A 20,017-nucleotide genomic window follows, 5' to 3' on the forward strand; every position below is an offset into this window, starting at 1 on the left:
CAGATTTAGAATATAACATGCAGCGTTCTATAGATGGATACATAAAAAAATTACATGTATGTGCTAACTTTCTAAACACTTTGTTACATTTATGATAAAGTAGATAAAACACATTTATGTCGGCCTTGGCTCATTAGTTCTTGTCTTTAAATGAACTTTGTCTGTGTGTGTTTCAGGTACTGCACTCTCAAAGACTGAATGAACCAGCATTGCAGCCATGGGTCACTGTGAGCATCACAGGGAAGGTTGAAGCAGCCCACAGCACCTGTAAGGCCGGAGTCGCAGAGACCTGCAGCCATGTCGCTGCTCTTCTGTTTAATGTAGAAGCAACAGTGTTGATCCGTGGCACAAGGACTGTTACAGATGAACCTGCATACTGGGTTTTGCTGGGTAATATGACCAAGATACAGCCAGAGGTTGACCATAAGATAGACTTCTCCTCTTCAGCTGCCCAAAAAAAAGGCTCTCGATCAAAACATAAACAGACCATCCGTAGTGACAGGTAAAAGGAGTCGTCCTCAAAACAGAAAAATCCCACCTGCTACTGTGGAGGAGTTGTCACTGCTATTGGATACTTTGCTGGAACACAGTAAAGCTGTGGGTTGTGGGAATGACCCATAATGTTTTATCTAGGGGTCTAGATTTGTGCCTGTAGTGCACTGCCGTGTAAATAATTTGCATTTACTGAATATATACTGACTGAGTACCACTGTTCAAAAGTTGAATAAAGAAACAAACTAATTTTTGCCTCTTTTTTTTTTTTTATTAAAACCACCTTATAGAACATCACATCAGTTACAATGTAGAATCCATGTCATTTATAGTTTACAAATGACAAAATGTTTACACAAAATCATGAGTGTTTACATGATATCACCCACTACTAACATTACTTTATTTACTGTATCTTTTGAAAAAATACAGCAATTTTAACAGCACAATACTTAAGAATATTTAACAGGAGCAGGTTTCATTTTTCCCTGTTTTTATTATCACACTGTTCACCAAAACGCAGCAAACCTTCACCATCTTATCCAGGAGGGTCACCTCTTCACCCTCACATGGAAGAAGTAATCTGATTGGCATGGTGGTGTGTTTGAAGCAGGTCCCTTGTGTAGGGCTGGAACCCAGTCACTATGTTTCATCCATTTCATAGGCTGGTTTGCTGCAATAATGCCAAATAATTAGCAACTCTATAAATAGAAGGTAGTTCTGCAAAATCACTCAGTAGGATGTTTGTTCTAATTTGCTATGACCTCAGAGCGCATAGAAAATAAAACTAATAGGCTATAAAGATTGATATGAACATATTTAGAGCTTACCGGAAGGAAAATGTCTAGAGCACCAACAGATTTGGAGATGGAAGAGTAAGCTAGACGCCTTCGTTTGGTAACATCCAATACACAAGCTGCCTCATGTTGCTTCCAGGTTGGGAAAGAATGGAAAGATAAACCATTTTCAACCTTATTCTCTTGCCGGTCGTGTGATCGAACATTGCAGACGACCACACAGCAAATATGAACCATGGCTGTTGTGTGTGACTTCGCTCCCTTTTCACTTGCGGATCGGGCCAAAATCCTTTCCACACCCACCCCCGTGATATCACGCTCCAAAGTTTGCTCTGGGTCTGAACAGAGCGCGTTGTGTGTGAAGTCTTCTTTTGCGCATGCGGGCCGCTTTGAGCGTTCACACTAGAGCGCGTTTGCTGTCGCATTTTATTTGTAGTGTGAACACGCAGACAAAAAAATCGGATTTGATCAAAAAAATCGGAATTGAGCATTAAGACCTGCAGTGTGAACGTAGCCTTAGAGCCCAGAAACATATCTAAGCTTTAACCTACAAGCTGACAACAAAACTTTTATTTCAAAGAGCTGTTTTGTGATCAGGCAACTGTGGGTGAGAGAACTGAATTTGGTGGAAGTACAGTTTTTGACAGCAAAGTTGTTTTTTTTTTAAAAAAATAATAAAAAACGTTTTTACTTTAACTTAACGGGGTGTGACTGATAGGACATCACTGACTTGTGAACTGGTTTTAGTGGTACTACACTTCATGAAAGCCTTTGTTGAGCCACTTGAAAAAAAAAAAGAAAACACTAACACAGGAAACAAAACAAGAACAGTTTCTGAAATCTCATCGCATGAGCAGTCTACAAGTTTCCCACCACACAGAGGTACAAAAAGAGTTAGGAGTTTCCGACCACACACTTGGTCATAGTTTCAAAAAGAGGTATGACTTCAACAGCCAACCCACACACAAGCACGCCTCATCCTACAAATGTAAAAATTAAAAAAGAAGAAGAAGAGGAGGAAAGAAAATAGATGAATAAATGAAACCACACACAAATACATAAACTGCTGATTTTATGGGTGTAACAAAAATGCAACATTTCCTCCCATTTGCGTATTTTCTGACTTATAAGCAACAGAGCCTGATATAAACTCTTGTCAGCTCTATAATGTTCTCATCAACTTTGTTGAATAAGCAGTCCAACAACAGAAACAACCAATTTGCCTATGGAAGGATGATAAAATTATAAGGTTTTACTGACTATTAAACATACTCTTTGATTATTTTCCAACTGCTTTAACTGCAACAGTATTAATGTATAAAAATATAATATATATTTTATTGTATAAATATTATATAATTATACTATAATTTTGGCAGAAACCCCACTAACTGGTTCAGTCTTTAAATGTTACAGATAAACAATTTAAATGAGAATTATATGAATTACAAAATTGTGAGTTATTGTGATATTCATCAGCATTCAATCACCTTAACTGTGGTTATTCATTATGCCGATCATCATATATAAATGTAATAAATGTCCCAAACCTTTTAGTGTCGGCTACAGTCCAAAATTACGGTGTCACTCACAGGGAGGAGCCTCCAATCACACCATTCAGATCCGTTTATCAGTGACGGGAAACGCAAATCATTTCACTCAGATCTAAAATGTCTCCGATAAAGGACTTTAATGTGATTTACACAGCGACCAACGACGATGATACTGTCTCTCCGGGAGATATTATTGTAGGCGCAGTGATTTTCAGACTGACAAAAGACGTCAAAGTCAAGAGCGTTTCTCTGAAAATCAAAGGAGACGCTTTCGCGCAGTGGTCAGACGGCGACACAAAATACTTTGCGCAGAGGAGATATTTCAAAGTGAAGAGCTATGTAGTTGAAAAAAATCCTAAAGGTAAGTGGTTTAAGTATTTTAAACTCAGAGTTATTTTGAAATTAAATGTGTCGGATGGGAATTTTGAAGCTTTGGAGTGAAGCAGCGGATAACGTGTAATGGTAACAATGATAAACGCAATGTGGGAATTATAAGATTTTTTTTTTTTAAAGAAATCTTACTTTAAAAAAAAAGAGTTGTTTGTGAAGTTGATAGTTTTTGAAAAAGTGTGCAATTTTTTTTAAAATTTAAGTTAATAGTTGTCAGGGGTAGACATTTGTTCAAACACAAGTAAGAGAAATGAGACAACTGCAGACCGACTCAGAGTGTAATTAGAAAACGTGCGTACGGGTGAATGTCTCTGAGAAGACACCCACACGGGTGAATGTCTCTGAGAAGACAAAACACACCGAGCACAGGCTTGCTTGCTTTATTTATAAGGCAAAAATGGGTTACATAGTACTTCCTCTTTTAACTGTCAGGGAAGAGGTTAAACATTAAATCAGCTTATCTGATCTTTCACACACTGGGATAAGAATACAGAAGTATATCATGCTTTATCTGACATCACAGACACTGAAGTGAAGAATGCATCAGTTTTCCTTTAACAATAGACTTGGTTAGGTGATTCTTCAACAATAGGCTTGGTTATGTGAAAATATATGAACACACAAAATATAAGGCATACTTGGTTAGAATATAAGGCTTACTTGGTTAGAATATAAGGCTTACTTGATTATATTGTATTATAGAGATTTGGTTATAATGTATAATGTAGAAAATCTCTAACAATAGTCTTTTGTAGTTATTGACAGATTAAAAAAACAAACAAAAACTATTATCTATATCTATTAAAGCAATGACATAAGTCATGATGTGATCATGATCACAAAAGTGATGGACAATAGAAAGAAGTAACCGATTCAACGGTGTACCAGACATGAAGTAAACAGCACATTTTGATGGTCTGAATTAAATGAAAAGTAGTAAATCGTAAATATATCACTCTTGCTCTGTGTAGGAAAAGTTAAGCAACCTTGTCTTGCAGGCACTGTACTTCCCCAGGGGGTCAACAGTTTATTCTTCGCATTTAAACTTCCAGACTGGTAAGTGGAGATGTCTAGCCTCAAAGATTAATACTGTGTTATAACAGTTTCCTTTTGCATAGTTATGACATTATTTTAATACAATCTCCACTGTTTTTATTTTATTTTTTTGTTACAGTGACATGCCTTCATCCTTCCAGGGGAAAAACGGAAGAATTTCCTACATCATGGAAGCAAAGATAGCTAGGAGCTGGCATTGGTCCTCTGATGCACAAAAAGAGATCAAGTTTATGTCCAGGTCCAGTCCACACACTGTCCAAATGATGGTAAACACTGCCTTGATATATGTTATAAATATTTAGAGCGTGTGTTGTAAATGCTAAATGAAAAATATATAAGACAAAATCTTATATGATTTAAAAACCTGAATGTCCTGTTACAGTTTCATATGTTTCATTAGGAGTCGCCAGTTGTAACACAGGGAGTTCTGTGTTTATGATGTTTACCAGAATTTGGTCTTAAGTTTACAAAAAAAAGGAAGTAGATTATTCTGCAATTTGGTCATTTGAGGAATTAAGTTGCCCTGGGGAAATCTTTATCTGCATGTTCTATTACAGGATCCACAATCTGGTTCAGTGAGTAAAAACATGGGTGGTCGCTCCAGGGGACAGGTCCAGATGTCTGCCACTATTAATAGAGGTGTTTGTTCTCCAGGTAAAATATCTGCAACATGAAAAGACAAATGCTGATAGATTTTTAAAAAATGCAGTTTATTTCTATGATTTGTTTTTGACAGGAGAAACTTTATCTGTTGTTGCCAAAATATGCAACTCCTCTTCCAAGGAAATGAGACCCAAATTCAAACTTCAACAGAAAATAGTGTACAGCTGCAAGAAACATACTAATCCCACCTTCAAGACTCTGTGCAAAATGGTCGGGGACACTATCAGTCCAAACTCAGAGCAAACTGTGTCCTGCAAAATTAAGATTCCTGGTGACATTGCCCCCACTCTCCATAACTGTGATATTATTTCAGTTGAATATTATGTCAAGGTATGAAACAATTTCATAGTGATATCATGATATCTTAGCAATGAAACTCCTTCATTTGTAAACGATCATGGGTAAATAAGTAACAGGAAATATGTGTCTTAACTCAGTATCTTTATAACTATATAACGGATAACAATCTTTATTTAAACATTTCTTTTTTCCATTTCTGACTGTTTCCCAGGTGTATCTGGACATTAGTTTTGCCTTTGACCCAGAAGTGACGTTTCCACTGGTCATCCTTCCTTCCAGACTTGCTTCCATATGGCCCGATGAGGCTTTAGGACAATCTGTGGGGGAGGGTGGGGCAGCCAAGGCCACCAGTTACAATGTACATGCTGTACCTACAGCCTCGGGTGCTTGCCAATACCCCATCCCCAATCCCCCTCAGGATGATGACATAAAAGGAGGCAATTATAACCAGTTGCCTCAAGGTGCTACTTCACTGGGGCTCTCAGCTCCAGCTTTCACAGTGGATTCAATGCAGCAACCAGCTATTCTGCAGGGAGAACCATCTCCATTATCTACTTCCATTTACCAGCATTAGAATGAGTGATTGTGCAAGTTGAACTGGATTAAGTGAATAGGCTAAAGATTAACAATAAGGGCCAGGTACCTGTTAAACAGGGTAGTGAAAGTTCTGAAAATTAGAAGTGAGATACAAAAGCATGTGTGTGGCTTAGGTGGGTGTTGAAACAAGAGCACAAAACAATTCTTTGGTTTCATTTTATAATACCAGGCTTATTTTTCTACGAAGATTTGAACTTTGAGGGGGTTTAAACAGGAGAAAAAAGTGTGAAGATGTTCATGCCTGTCTGAGAAAAGTGTATAAAGTGTGTAGTGAGGGATTTTACAGCCTTAAAACATCTATAAAAATAAAGTTTGCTACTTTTCGGATTTCACTTATTATTTAGTTATTTTTAGAATGTAACTCCCATGATAAACAAGGGAACACTGTATAGCTAAGTTGCAGTCGTCAATCACCTCTAATAAAGCATATGTATGTATATGTATTTTTATCTCATTCATTATAATTTTATTATTATATTTTCTTCTTTCACAAATTTATCCCAAGGGTTTTATACTTTTCTTTCTTTCTTCTTAAATAACTTTTTTAGTCATCATTGTAATCTTTGCTTATTTTTTTAATCATGTTATTTATCTACTTTTTATTTTGAAACTCGATTTTTGTAAACCTGATTTTATCTTAAAATGTTCAATTCTATACAGAGACAAGTGAAGTAGTATCAGAACAGCAGGAGGTGATTATACATTTTGAAAGAATAATTAAGCCTAGACTAGATATAGTCGGCAAGTGGCAAAAGGCCACTTGACAGCAACTTGGGTAGTCTCAGAATCTTGTCTCTGTATTTCACAGATGATGTGGTTCTGTTTATCAAGTGGTGGCCCCCAGCTCGCAAGGTGGTTCGCAGCCATTCCAGTGTGAGAATTAGCACTTCCGAGTCTGAGGCCATGATCCTTAGCTGAAGGTAGAGGGGAGAGGGAAGAGGGAGGGGAGAGATCAAAGAGAAGAGAAAAAGAAAAAGAAAGAAAAAGCAGAGCGTAAAAGCGAGGCTCTAGATTTACTGGCCGATTTATATCTCCACTCTCACCTATGGTCATGACCTTTATGTTTCTTAGTGCGGTCAGACATACAAAGACATGGTGGTATGATTTCAGAACCAGCCAAATACATATACCTATACCATCTGTTATTTTGAAATAAATAAATCAATAAAAGTTCAACCACACTACCTGCTGCAGCTGCTTTTTGATGATGTGTTGCTCTCTCTTCCTCTTGGTTAAGATCATTATGTAAAGCCAAACCATTACTGACAGATTTTGGGCAGTGAAAAAATATTCTGTACTAGGTCCCAAGAGACAGCCTGAAGTTTTAAACAAACAAAAACATAAATAATGCTTAATCCATCGGAATCATGAAAATGAATCCTAAACGTTGCTGAAATACTGTTAACTCTACTTCTTAACAGCAAACTGTTGAAGACATACAGGGAGTGCAGAATTATTAGGCAAGTTGTATTTTTGAGGAATGATTTTATTATTGAACAACAACCATGTTCTCAATGAACCCAAAAAACTCATTAATATCAAAGCTGAATGTTTTTGGAAGTAGTTTTTAGTTTTAGCTATTTTAGGGGGATATCTGTGTGTGCAGGTGACTATTACTGTGCATAATTATTAGGCAACTTAACAAAAAACAAATATATACCCATTTCAATTATTTATTTTTACCAGTGAAACCAATATAACATCTCCACATTCACAAATATACATTTCTGACATTCAAAAACAAAACAAAAACAAATCAGCGACCAATATAGCCACCTTTCTTTGCAAGGACACTCAAAAGCCTGCCATCCATGGATTCTGTCAGTGTTTTGATCTGTTCACCATCAACATTGCGTGCAGCAGCAACCACAGCCTCCCAGACACTGTTCAGAGAGGTGTACTGTTTTCCCTCCTTGTAAATCTGTCACGGCGACGGATGGCCGGTACTGAATAGGACTCAGGTGCAGAAACCCAGAGCGGAGACAGTAGATGATTTAATAATTTATTACGGTTAAGTGCAAGGGGAACAAAAAAGGGAAACGTGGCAAAGACAGAAAATGACGAGACGTGGAGCCTTGGTGTGGCGTGCCCAGGGGAACGTGGCTAGGGCGAGGGAACGAGGCCTGAGAAGTGGAACGGAGCTGAGTGGGGAACAGTCACACTGAGGGGAGAGGATATAGGAGTTAGGCAGGTAGTGAAGGCAGCTCAGAAGTGGCCAGTATAAGAGCAGCAATTCTTACTTGCAGTTAGGGACCTGGAGTGTTTGAGAGGGGGATGATGAAGATCCAGGGGAGGCTGAGTGGCGTGGAAAGGCTGACCTGAGATCCGGGGCTCCAGATGGAGTGTGATGGCAGGAGGGCAGGCAGGTGAGGCACAGAGGGATTTCCAAAATGATCACTAGGTATTCCGAGTACGGAGGTGGAGTGAGCCAGGGTGGGTACAGCAACTGTAGCACAAAAGAGTCTTTGTTAGTAAGATGAATCACAGCGAGAATTTGAAACACAAGACCTGTTACCAACATGGGTTGATGACGAACTGGCAGTGAGTGAACATCGATGTGTGGTTTAAATCCCTCTGGCTTGATAGCCTGCAATAGGCTCCAGGTGTGCAGGAGCTGGAGTTGGCCCTGCCCAGGGGCGGATCCCAGGTCAGTTCAGGAGCCTAATGGAAACTCCAGCCACCCACCGTAGACCATGACAAAATCTCACATTTGATGATGGACCACAGGTTCTCAATGGGGTTCAGATCAGGTGAACAAGGAGGCCATGTCATTAGTTTTTCTTCTTTTATACCCTTTCTTGCCAGCCACGCTGTGGAGTACTTGGACGCGTGTGATGGAGCATTGTCCTGCATGAAAATCACGTTTTTCTTGAAGGATGCAGACTTCTTCCTGTACCACTGCTTGAAGAAGGTGTCTTCCAGAAACTGGCAGTAGGACTGGGAGTTGAGCTTGACTCCATCCTCAACCCGAAAAGGCCCCACAAGCTCATCTTTGATGATACCAGCCCAAACCAGTACTCCACCTCCACCTTGCTGGCATCTGAGTCTGACTGGAGCTCTCTGGCCTTTACCAATCCAGCCACGGGCCCATCCATCTGGCCCATCAAGACTCACTCTCATTTCATCAGTGCATAAAACCTTAGAAAAATCAGTCTTGAGATATTTCTTGGCCCAGTCTTGACGTTTCAGCTTGTGTGTCTTGTTCAGTGGTGGTTGTCTTTCAGCCTTTCTTACCTTGGCCATGTCTCTGAGTATTGCACACCTTGTGCTCTTGGGCACTCCAGTGATGTTGCAGCTCTGAAATATGGCCAAACTGGTGGCAAGTGGCATCTTGGCAGCTGCACGCTTGACTTTTCTCAGTTCATGGGCAGTTATTTGGCGCCTTGGTTTTTCCACACCCTTCTTGTGACCCTGTTGACTATTTTGAATGAAACGCTTGATTGTTCGATGATCACGCTTCAGAAGCTTTGCAATTTTGAGACTGCTGCATCCCTCTGCAAGATATCTCACTATTTTTGACTTTTCTGAGCCTGTCAAGTCCTTCTTTTGACCCATTTTGCCAAAGGAAAGGACGTTGCCTAATAATTATGCACACCTGATATAGGGTGTTGATGTCATTAGACCACACCCCTTCTCATTACAGAGATGCACATCACCTAATATGCTTAATTGGTAGTAGGCTTTCGAGCCTATACAGCTTGGAGTTAGACAACATGCATGAAGAGGATGATGTGGACCAAATACTCATTTGCCTAATAATTCTGCACTCCCTGTAATTGGTTAGTTCCACAGGAATCTGTGCTCGGACGAATTCTATTTATCTTACACATACTGTCAGGTCTGACGGTGCCCCGACCGGCGACCTGTGTGTATGTGTGTGTTTGTTCTCCTCTCTCTCGCTCTGTCTTTCCTCTCCGGCCCCGCTGCGATTGTTACGCGGTCGCGTAGCAACGGGAGATCTCCGACCCGGAAGTGCTGCCACTCTGAGCTGTCCCACCTGCGACTGATTCCAACATCATCCACCGTCGTTGGCAGAGCTATTTAATGGTGTGGCTGGGTGACAGACAGCGCTGGAGTATTGCACCAAGCCTGGTAGTGACTCGAGCTCAGCAAGGGTAAAACAAGTGGTTGGTAGCGGAGGGAGGCTAACCGTGTCTGTTTTGCCTTTTCTCGGGAAGCGGATGAGACGGAGAGACGGAAGGAGAGACGTCACTGATTCACGGGAGTTGTGTGGACACCCGAGGGCAGACGGGGAGAGGAGCACTGAAGGGACTTGCACTGTGGATAACTGTGGATTGGCTTCACTGTAAATAAAGACACTGTTCAACTTTAACGAGAGGTCCGCGTCTGGGTTCACTAACTCACCACCCTTAACACATACTTTCCTTAGGCAGTATCATGAAAAGTAGTTATCATGTAAAGTAGAGTGAAGTACATGAAAAGTGACACTTTTTTTAAAATCTTCTAGTATAAAGCATGGGACAGTTTAAGAAAACTAAAAATTCATTCATATTTTTTTTTTTACATTTTTATAAAATACCAAAGCTTTCATTTAAATTTACAGAAGCATAAAGTATAATTCCCACTGACATTTATTATGTCAGTGGGGCGATCGTGGATCAAGAGTTGGCAGTTCAGTTTGTAATCGGAAGGCTCCCGGTTTGAGCCCTGGCTCCGACAGGGCCCAGTGGTGCCAGTGTCCGGCAGCCTCGGCTCTGTCAGTGAGCCCCAGGGCAGCTGTGGCTTGCCATCACCAGTGTGTGAATGGGTAGATGACTGAATGTAGTGTAAAGTGCTTTGGGGTCCTTAGGGACTAAGTAAAGCGCTATACAAATACAGGTCATTTACCATTTATTAGAGCTGAATTATAATGTGATGAAAATAAGACAGCAAGTTACTTTTCACCACTTATATATACAAAACATTTCGTTTGTATTGCATACCATTTCCAAAATCAAATCTGCAAATAAAGCACTCAAAAACGATGCTTTTATGTACTCCATGGTACATATTGTCAATGTAGGGCATTAATACTTGGTAAGTTTTTTAACACTAGAGTTATATGACCTGTTTTCATACATAAATGCCAGACAACGGTCCAAATATGTGTCATTTCAAATTCTTTCTTACATGTAGCACAGTTCACTTAACCATGATGTGATTAAGTGGTTGTGACTTTTGCCTTGTTTTCAGATCAAATAGGTCTGCAGGTGTCAATAAACCACAAAGCAGCTGCAGTTCTTGCATTATGTCAGAACTATGAAAGCTGCATTGGTTAAACAAGGTTGTCAAATTAATATAACAGTAGTAATGACAAATAAATATGTGTCCAGAGGCCTCTGAACTCAGATGTCAGAACCTTTTGAGTTAGCGTTTTTCAGAAAAAACAAAACAAGGAAATACAAGATCTGTCTGGGTTCTTGGCAAGGTGGAGCCATGTTAGTATCACAGGCACAGTTATTGTGCTTGCGATACTTATTTTAGTTAAAAAAAATGTATGGCTTAAGCTGGGCATACACTGTGCAATTTTTTCTGTCACGCGATTCAACTCCTGCTCAAACTGTACGATTGACTCGCAGGGGTTAGAAGTTCGTAGGTCACGATGCAGGGTCTCACACTATACGGCCCGATGCTCTGATGCAACCTGAGTGCTCACACTGTACGTCCATAAAATGAAGGTTATAACAGAAAATCTGTCGCTCGCTCTCCCTCTCTGTCTTTCACTCACACAGACACGCACACCACCATCAATGTTAAGATAAGATAAGATAGAACTTTATTAATCCCTCGGGTGGGTTCCTCTGGGAAATTCGACTTCCAAAAAGCACAGCAACGACCGAAGTTACAGTTACAGAATTGTTATATATATATATATATATACACACACACACACACACATATATAAATACAGAGACAAATATAAATAAAATATACAAAGGGGATAAATAGAATAAATAGGAATAAAAAATAAAAATACAAGTGAATTGCACATTTCAAGTATTGAGTCTATTGCACTGTTGACTATTTACAAAAAGTATTGCACAAGGTATTGTACAGTGAGGTGAAGAGGCACTACAGCTTAGTTGTTCCCCCCTCCTTTGTCCTCCTGTTTCCCCTCCCTCTCCCCTCCAGAGAGGAGTTAAACAGTTTGATGGCGTGTGGGACAAAGGAGTTTTTAAGTCTGTTAGTTCTTGTCTTGGGGAGAAGCAACCTGTCACTGAACAGACTCTTCTGATTGTTTATGGCCGTGTGCAGAGGATGCCCAGCATTGTTCATAATGTCCAGCAGTTTCTTTAATGTCCTTTTCTCTGCCACTGTCACCATGTTGCTAAATTGCTAACGAAAAACATTGATAAAGCAGCTGTGATTGAGCAACAATGTAAATCCAACTATTTTCACGGTTGTTGTGGTTGTGATAATTTTGTGAGGCCATATCAAAAAGGCTCGGATGAGCTTTCCAAAGTTCTACAAGTTGTGCCTCCATCGCTTGTGTCCAGATCACACACATTCGGAGGCTGGAGCAAGCCGTCGACGAGAGCATTCGCTGCTTGGGAAGCTGGCGATTGAAGAGAGAGGAGGCGAGCGGCCATGTAAGTCCCCCGACGGGTCCCGACGGCGCGAGCGCACCGCGGCGGCGGCCCATCGCGACAGACACTAGGGCAATGCTTCATGGGCTGCCTCTGTCGACCAACACACCGAGCCCCCAACAGTTATGCCTACAATGCCAGCTAAGGTACCGAAATACAACGAGCTAACCCCGCTAGAGCCCTACCTCTCACAAATCTGGCTAGCCGCAAGGCATAGTGGCTGGAGCGACGAAGAGGCTGCTACACACCTAGCGCTAGCATTTGAAGGAGATGCACTGTAGGTACTCCTTGACCTAGCCCTGGCTGAAAGGGCTAGGTCAAGGAGCTTGCACTCACCTCGTGACCTAACCAGCACTTGCCCCCCCCCAAACCACCCTCAAATCAGAGACTGCGATGGGGAGGTCGCGGAAATATGCCAGCTGCAGCCCTCGGTGCCCCGGAGGCGTCCTTGTCGACCGACCAACCGCTGCTACCGGTGCGATGTGTCCGGCCACGTGGCGCGTGACTGCCCAGCACCCGCCCCGAAGACCAGAACTACGCAGCCTCAGGGAAACGGGGTGGGAGCGGTGTAGCGAGGGGACCACCGCTCCAGCTTCCTGCCCCCCTCCAAGGACGATGCACGGTGGTGGGTCAAGTCGGGCACCTCAAGGGACTCTACCTGACCTGCTGTGTTGAGGACCAGCCATGCCAGGCCCTGGTGGACACGGGGTCTACCATTTCCCTAATACGACCTGGTGTGCTCCCTGGAACGTCCGGGCCGCTTGTGAAGGGTTGGTCACCCACCGACACCCAGCTGATGACAGTGACGGGGGAGAGAACTGACATGCGGGGGAAGAAACCGTTGCGGATCCGAGTGAAGGATCTGGAGCTGGTGCACGACTTGTGGCTTGCTGACATTCAAGACCAGTGCATCATCGGCCTTGATCTGCTGACCCGCTGGGGGGGCTGCGTTGACACCGCAAAGCAGGTTATCACTCTTGGCACAGAGACTCTTGCCCTTCAGTGCGGTCAAAAGCAGGGAGCGGAGGGGACCAGAGACAGACAAGACAGGCATCAGGCAGCTGCCGCTCAGCAGATTTCGGGTGTCGGTGGCTCTGGGTCATTTCTACTCACCTCATCCCCAGCCTCTCAGTCTGACAAATCTCCCTCGGCCGAGACAACCGAGGCTGTTGATGACCAGTGGCAGCGCAGCAGCGTAGGTCTCAACGTTGACCAGTGCCAGCGGTTAAGGGGCCTCCTGGACGAGAATGTGGACACCTTTGCCGCCAGTGACAAAGATTGCAGGCAGACGGGGCTGGTCCAGCACACCATCGACACCGGCTCTGCTCAACCCATCCGTCTGCGCCCACACTGGCTGCCCCTCTCAAAATGGCAGGTGGCGGAGGAAAAGATCCGTGAGATGGCTGCGGCTGGGGTGATCGAGCCGTCCAACAGCCCATGGGTGCCACCCGTGGTCCTGGTGGGAAAGAAGGATGGCAGCCCGAGGTTCTGCGTGGATTTTCGCCGTCTCGATGCAGTCACCAAGAAGGACTCGTACCCGCTTCCACGGATCGACGAGGCCCTGGATTACATTACTGGCTCCAGCTGGTTCAGCTCCCTCGACCTACGCAGCGGTTACTGGCAGGTGGAGCTAGCCCCCGAAGCAAGGCCTAAGACTGCATTCACCATTGGACAGGGGCTGTGGCAGTTCAGGGTCATGCCATTTGGGCTCTGCAATATGCCAGCGACGTTTGAGAGGCTGATGGAGAGGGTGCTTGTGAACATCCCTCGTAGCTGCTGTGTTGTGTACCTGGATGACCTGTTGGTGCACTGTCTCACCTGAGCGAGGTCTTCAGTGCCATCCGACGAGCTGGGCTGCGGCTCAACCCTGCGAAGTGCCGGCTGTTGACAAGAGAGACCACGTTCTTGGGCCATGTGATCAGCGCCCAAGGTATCGCCACCGACCCCGCAAAGGCGGCTGCGGTCCGGGACTGGCCGACTCCCTCGAACATCAAAGAACTGCGGAACTTCCTGGGCCTAGCCTCCTACTACCGTCGGTTCATCAAGAGGTTCGCGACGATAGCCAGCCCCCTCCACCGCCTGACTGACAAGGGCCAGCCGTTTGGCTGGGGTGATGTCTGCGCTGCGGCTTTTGAACAGCTGAAGGAGGCCCTCACTAGAGCTCCAGTCCAGGCCGACCTCGACGCCCGGCAACCTTTCATTGTGGACACTGACGCTAGCAATGTAGGAGTCGGGGCGGTCCTTTCCCAGCAGGACGAGGCCGGAGAACAAGTGGTGGCATACTTCAGCCGTGCTCTGGGGAGAGCCGAGAGGAACTACTGCGTGACGCGGCGGGAGCTGCCGAAACTGCCCAGGAGGCACTGGGGGTGGCTACTGCTCAGGCCACAGCCAGCAGCAGCTGAAGCGGGAGCAGGAGGCCGACACAACGTTGGTTCAGGTGGGGCCCTGGCTGGAGACGGAGCAACGCCCAGACTGGACGGGGGCGTCGGGACAGGGGCCCGAAGTGAAGGCCTACTACTCCCAGTACAACAACCTGGAGACCCACGACGGCCTCCTGTACCGGAGATGGCAGGCTCCCGATCAGGGCAGAGCTCTCCTGCAGCTGTTGGTGCCTTGGTTGCTGTGGTCGCAGGTGCTCGAGCTTGTCCACGGCTCGGTAGGGGCCTGCCACTATGGTAATGCCAAAACTCTCCGCCGTCTCAGTGGGCGGCTATACTGGCCTGGCTGTCGACGGGATGTGGAACTTCATGTGCACTGCTGTGACACCTGCACGGCACAGAAGATCCCAACTCAACGCTCCACTGCCCCCCTTTCAGCAGTACCTGGTGGGGGCCCAGATGGAGTGAGTGGGAGTGGATGTCCTAGGGCCTTTCCCCGTTACTGAGTCAGGGAACCGGTATGTGTTGGTGGCTATGGACTATTTCACAAAGTGGCCAGAGGCCTACGCGGTGCTGGACCAGAGTGCAACGACGACGGCGGAGAAACTGGTGGAGGAGATGCTCACCTGTTTTGGGGTCCCGGCTGAGCTCCACAGTGACCAGGGGCGTAACTTCGAAGGTCTTTGGGGAGATCTGTCGGCAGCTGGGGGTGGAGAAGACAAGAACCACACCGCTCCACCTGCAAAGCGACAGCTTGGTCGAGCGCTTTAACCGCACGCTGGCCACCCAGCTCGCTATTCTCACCAGCCGCCACCTGCGGGATTGGGACCGACACCTGCCCCTGGTCCTTTGGTCGTATCGGACTGTGGTTCAGGAGTCCAGCCAGTGCACACCTGCCGCTTTGATGTTTGGACAGGAGCTCCGGACACCTGTGGATCTGGTGTTCAGGTCCGGAGATTGACGGTGGGCCAGAGATGGATTACTACAGGAAGCTGAGGGAGCGGCTGCAGGTGGTTCATGACTACACCTGCCAGGCCCAGGCCAGTGCCGGAGTACGACAGAAAATAGCCTACGACACCAAGTGCCGAGGGGGGTTTTTGTGCCTGGCGACAAGGTTTGGGTGTACTGCCCAGTTCGCAAGAGAGGGGTGTCCCCCAAACTCTGCAGTCACTGGCAAGGGCCAGCGGAGGTCGTGGAGCGGCTAACAGAAGTGGTGTACCGTATCCGCATGCCGGGCCCGGGGCGCATGGTGGTGTTGCACCAGGACAGGCCCTCGCAGTACCGACCACTCGCTCCAGCAGACGCCGGGGCAGGGGATGCTGGTGGCACCTCATGTTCTGATCCGAGTGACTTTTCCCTCGCCGGTCGAGATCGGCCGGTACGCCAGAAGAAGACACCTGGACATTTGCAGGACTTTGTGTGGGGTAATGGGGTTGTCGGGGACGACTGACTCCTTAGGTGGGGGCTATGCAGCGGGTCAGGGCTGTTCGGGGTTTTGTTTTTACAGTTATGTTCTTTTGTTATGCTGCCATGGTTACAGGTGACGCGCTCTCTCTATGACTGTGTGTTTCCTGGTGGGAGAGTGCCTTTTTTTGTTGTTGTTGTTGCGCTAGAGCTGCACCGAGCGGTGGTGTTAGTATGTGTGCTCGTTTGCCGAATGATAATAAACGGCTGTGCTCCCTGGCTAGCTGACGGGAAGCAAGACCAAACAAAACCTCTGTCTCCTCCTTGTCTGAGCTCGCCACAGTATGTTAAAAATACACAACAGCAGCAGTGTAGGTCAAAGTTTACAGTTTAACTGCTGTTTATGTTCAGTGCTGCTATATTGGATTACTAACCAGTCTCAGGGCAGACCATTTCTGACTTCCAACTTATTCAGGGATGCAACATTCTCACATTTGTACATCTTTGTACTCCTCCAGCTGTTAACCCTTTAAAGCTGGTCGGAGCGGACACGTTCCATTTTGCGTAACTATTTTTAAATCCCGGTAGCACTGCAACCACGTAAGCTAGCGCAATAATTTTTTTTGGACTCGAGTCAGACTCGAGTCATTAATTTTATGACTTTAGACTTGACTTGAAAAAATGTTCTAAGACTTGTGACTTGACTTGGACTTTTAGACCAATGACCTGGGACTTGAATTGGACTTGAACCGGTTTACTTGAAAAGACTTGATATTTCACCCCAAATATAAAATTTAACATACATATTATATAGAGATTGAAAATGTGACGTCATTCAGGGGTAAAACCGCAAAGGATTCTGGGAACTCGTGGCAAGAGGTACTAGCGCACGCAGGCTTTCAATTGAAATCAGTCACACAGCGATAAAAAGAAACACAAAAATGTCAAGAAGCTGTTGTATTATTAACTGCAATAGCCGGTCGCATGACAGCCACGGGAAGCCGACGGGTAAAGAGATCGGTTGTTATCGGATTACGTCGTTGAAGAGAAATTGTTCAAGCCATGTTTCCGAAGTAACAAAGACGCGACGGATGGCCTGGATTGCAGCCATTCAAAGACCAAATATAACGTCCCAGAACACTCCAGCTCACATGTTAGTCTGCTCCAAGCATTTACACGAAGGTCAGTGTTTTTTAGTAGTTAATGCGTCATTTTCATAACATAATTGGTGATATAGGTTACAAGCAAGTCTGGCGCTGAACAGAAATTGTCGTGCTATGCTCCTTTATTTATTGTGCATAAATAGTAAATTGTCCTGACACAATATTGCGTTTCGCTTCTGTTATTATGGTACATTGACAAAAACATATACTTTTATTCACAGGATAAAACAGGTTTTTTGTATCACTAATTGCCCAGTACGATTACAGCATACAATATTGTTGTCACTGCTACATTTCTGTGATGGGTACCAGAAATTATTTCCACTACTAATTAATTACCCTTGAGCTCAAAGGTTATATTAATAAACGGTTAACGAATGTGTATTTATGAAGACGATTTGTGAGACTGGTAAACTTATGATAGGTACGATGGTCTTTCGTTCTACACGGTGCATTTCAAGGTCCTGTACCCATCCGGCGGTAAACTGTACCTGGGCTTGTTGCAGTGACCTGAAGTTACTAAACTTCATGAGTGTGTGCACTCACTCCAAGAACCGTATAATTATAAATATGCATATAAATATGCTACGATGAGATAGCTGACTTCATCTAACTAGCAAATGTTGTCCAGGCTACGTTGGTGATGCAGTTTTTTTTAATATGTATGATATTTTTGTCATGTGATTTTAAAGCCGGTCCTACAACCGCATCCAAGAATAACATGCAGCTTATCTCAGAACTGTCGGTGAAAATTATTCTTGGAGCTAAGTTTAATTGAGCTGCATTTTAAAGAGGTGCAATTTCACAATTTGTGTATATTTTCTAAGTTCACTATTTTGTCGTGTGTTGAGAAAAACACAGATTTAAAAATTACATGGTCTAATATTTACATTTAGCATATAACTGCAACATTCTTTTTTCGTTGTTTTTTTTTAAAGACTCGAAAGGACTTGAAATTCAAAATTTCAGACTTGTGACTTTACTCGGACTTTTACACCAGTGACTTGAGACTCGACTCTGACTTGCCTGACATTACTTGAGACTTGACTTGAGACTTGAGGATAAAGACTTGAGACTTACTTGAGACTTGCAAAACAATGACTTGGTCCCACCTCTGGCGTGAACTATCACGTGACCGCATGACCTGCCCTAAACCGGAAGTGACGTCATTTTGCGGAAATGTAGTTTTTTACCATCGTGGCCTTATGAGCCTATACTTGTGTTTTTAAAAGTTATGTTTGACTTTATGACTTTCTGTGTCGTTTCTGGGATGCTGAGGACTCATATTGCACTGCTGGAAATATTTTATTTTGATGCATATGCTGTTATTTTGCAAATTTGTACTATAATATATTTTTTCGTTTTTCCTGCAGTATATGAAAATTGGTGTATCTCAAAAATAAAACTATGAAGACACTTAAAATAAATTTCCTTTGGTGGGAAACTAGTTTGTGCAACTTTTTTGTATTTACAGTTTTGAGGGATAAGCCTCTTAAATTTCTCTAACTAGAAATATATGTTAAAAAATCAAAAACGATTTTCAATTTTTTTGTAGTTTATTGCACTTTTTTGCAATTTATGTAATTACTATGCACTTAATGCAGACATATTATTAAAATTTGGGCTATAATGGTTGTATTGATGTATAGCAACTTGAAATGCTCCAAAAAATGGCTCCACAGCATGTAAAAATATACTATAAGCTCTGGCGGACTTGGTTCTATGGTAGGTCTTAAAGGGTTAAAGGAGATATTTCAAAGTGAAGAAATACTTAAAGAAAAGGGCGATGGTAGAAAGTTTTACTCATTTAAAACTTGGACAGTTTTGTTGTTCTGACATTAAAGGTATTAGTTTGAAGCCATGGTGTTCTGGCTAGAGTGTAATCTTTAAAAAATGTGAATAAAAATAGACCAGTTTTGTATTTAAAACACTTGCGATGTGCAGAGACAACAATATTTAAAGAAATATTAGAGGGAAAGTACTTATTGACATTGGGAACTCTGTGTAGAACTAATAAGTGTGTTTTGAATGTTGACTAATGTTGCAGTTACTGGCACGTACATTATAATTAAAAGACATTTGAACTATTGCAATAACTCTGAAATGATGCATAGAAAAGAAAAGATGAATAAAAGGGAGACTGAAGGGGTTAAAAAGCAAACGTACATTTGAGAACACAAACTGACTTAAATAATCAGCAGTAAATCATAAATATATCAGTCCAGTTTGGGCAAGGTGCTTTTTTAAGATAAGATAAGATAAGATAAGATAAGATAACCTTTATTAGTCCCACACGTGGGAAATTTGTTTTGTCACAGCAGGAAGTGGACAGTGCAAAAGTTATGACGCAAAAATTAGAATACAATAAGAATAAATACAGTACACAGCTGTACAGAATAGAATAAAATAATATACTATATACAGTAGAATAAAATAGAATAAAAATATACAATAAGATAAAAATAGAATACGAATGCTATATACAACTGAGTAAAAATACAACGATGCCAGAAAAGATTATTGCACTTAGTGTTATTGCACATGTGTGGATGTGTGTGTTTGTTCAGTTAAAGTCTTTGTTGTGGAGTCTGACAGCAGTGGGGAGGAAAGACCTGCGAAATCTCTCCGTCCCACACC

The 20,017-nt window shown here is 43.4% G+C and overlaps 1 protein-coding gene and 3 long non-coding RNA genes across 5 annotated transcripts; 2 read left to right on the top strand and 2 right to left on the bottom strand.

The window, feature by feature from the left end:
• Positions 1-2,907: 2,907 nt before the first annotated feature.
• On the top strand, positions 2,908-7,032 carry LOC146696838 (arrestin domain-containing protein 3-like). The gene is made up of 6 exons (XM_085475157.1): positions 2,908-3,203; positions 4,231-4,288; positions 4,407-4,554; positions 4,846-4,942; positions 5,025-5,281; positions 5,463-7,032. Exons 1-6 carry the CDS (start codon positions 2,960-2,962, stop codon positions 5,823-5,825), a joined length of 1,167 nt encoding a protein of 388 aa, XP_085331283.1. The 5' UTR covers positions 2,908-2,959; the 3' UTR covers positions 5,826-7,032.
• LOC146696839 (uncharacterized) lies at positions 6,464-9,790 on the bottom strand. Of its 2 annotated transcripts, none has more exons than XR_014923340.1 (3): positions 9,675-9,790; positions 7,034-7,164; positions 6,464-6,762 (listed from the first exon to the last, which is right to left on the bottom strand). It is a non-coding gene; the product is annotated as an uncharacterized LOC146696839 (long non-coding RNA). The 2 variants fall into 2 exon arrangements; XR_014923339.1 differs by having other exon boundaries at positions 9,681-9,789.
• On the bottom strand, positions 7,845-8,555 carry LOC146696840 (uncharacterized). The gene is made up of 3 exons (XR_014923338.1): positions 8,368-8,555; positions 8,089-8,294; positions 7,845-8,009 (listed from the first exon to the last, which is right to left on the bottom strand). It is a non-coding gene; the product is annotated as an uncharacterized LOC146696840 (long non-coding RNA).
• A 7-nt stretch (positions 9,791-9,797) lies between the features above and the next one.
• LOC146696841 (uncharacterized) lies at positions 9,798-10,181 on the top strand. Its single transcript, XR_014923341.1, has 2 exons — positions 9,798-9,940; positions 10,027-10,181. It is a non-coding gene; the product is annotated as an uncharacterized LOC146696841 (long non-coding RNA).
• The last annotated feature ends 9,836 nt before the right edge of the window (positions 10,182-20,017 follow it).

Source organism: Copadichromis virginalis, linkage group LG12 (assembly GCF_057382275.1).
Source record: "Copadichromis virginalis isolate Kocher_CV1m ecotype Utaka linkage group LG12, C_Virginalis_male_GT1.1, whole genome shotgun sequence".
Lineage (NCBI taxonomy): Eukaryota > Metazoa > Chordata > Actinopteri > Cichliformes > Cichlidae > Copadichromis > Copadichromis virginalis.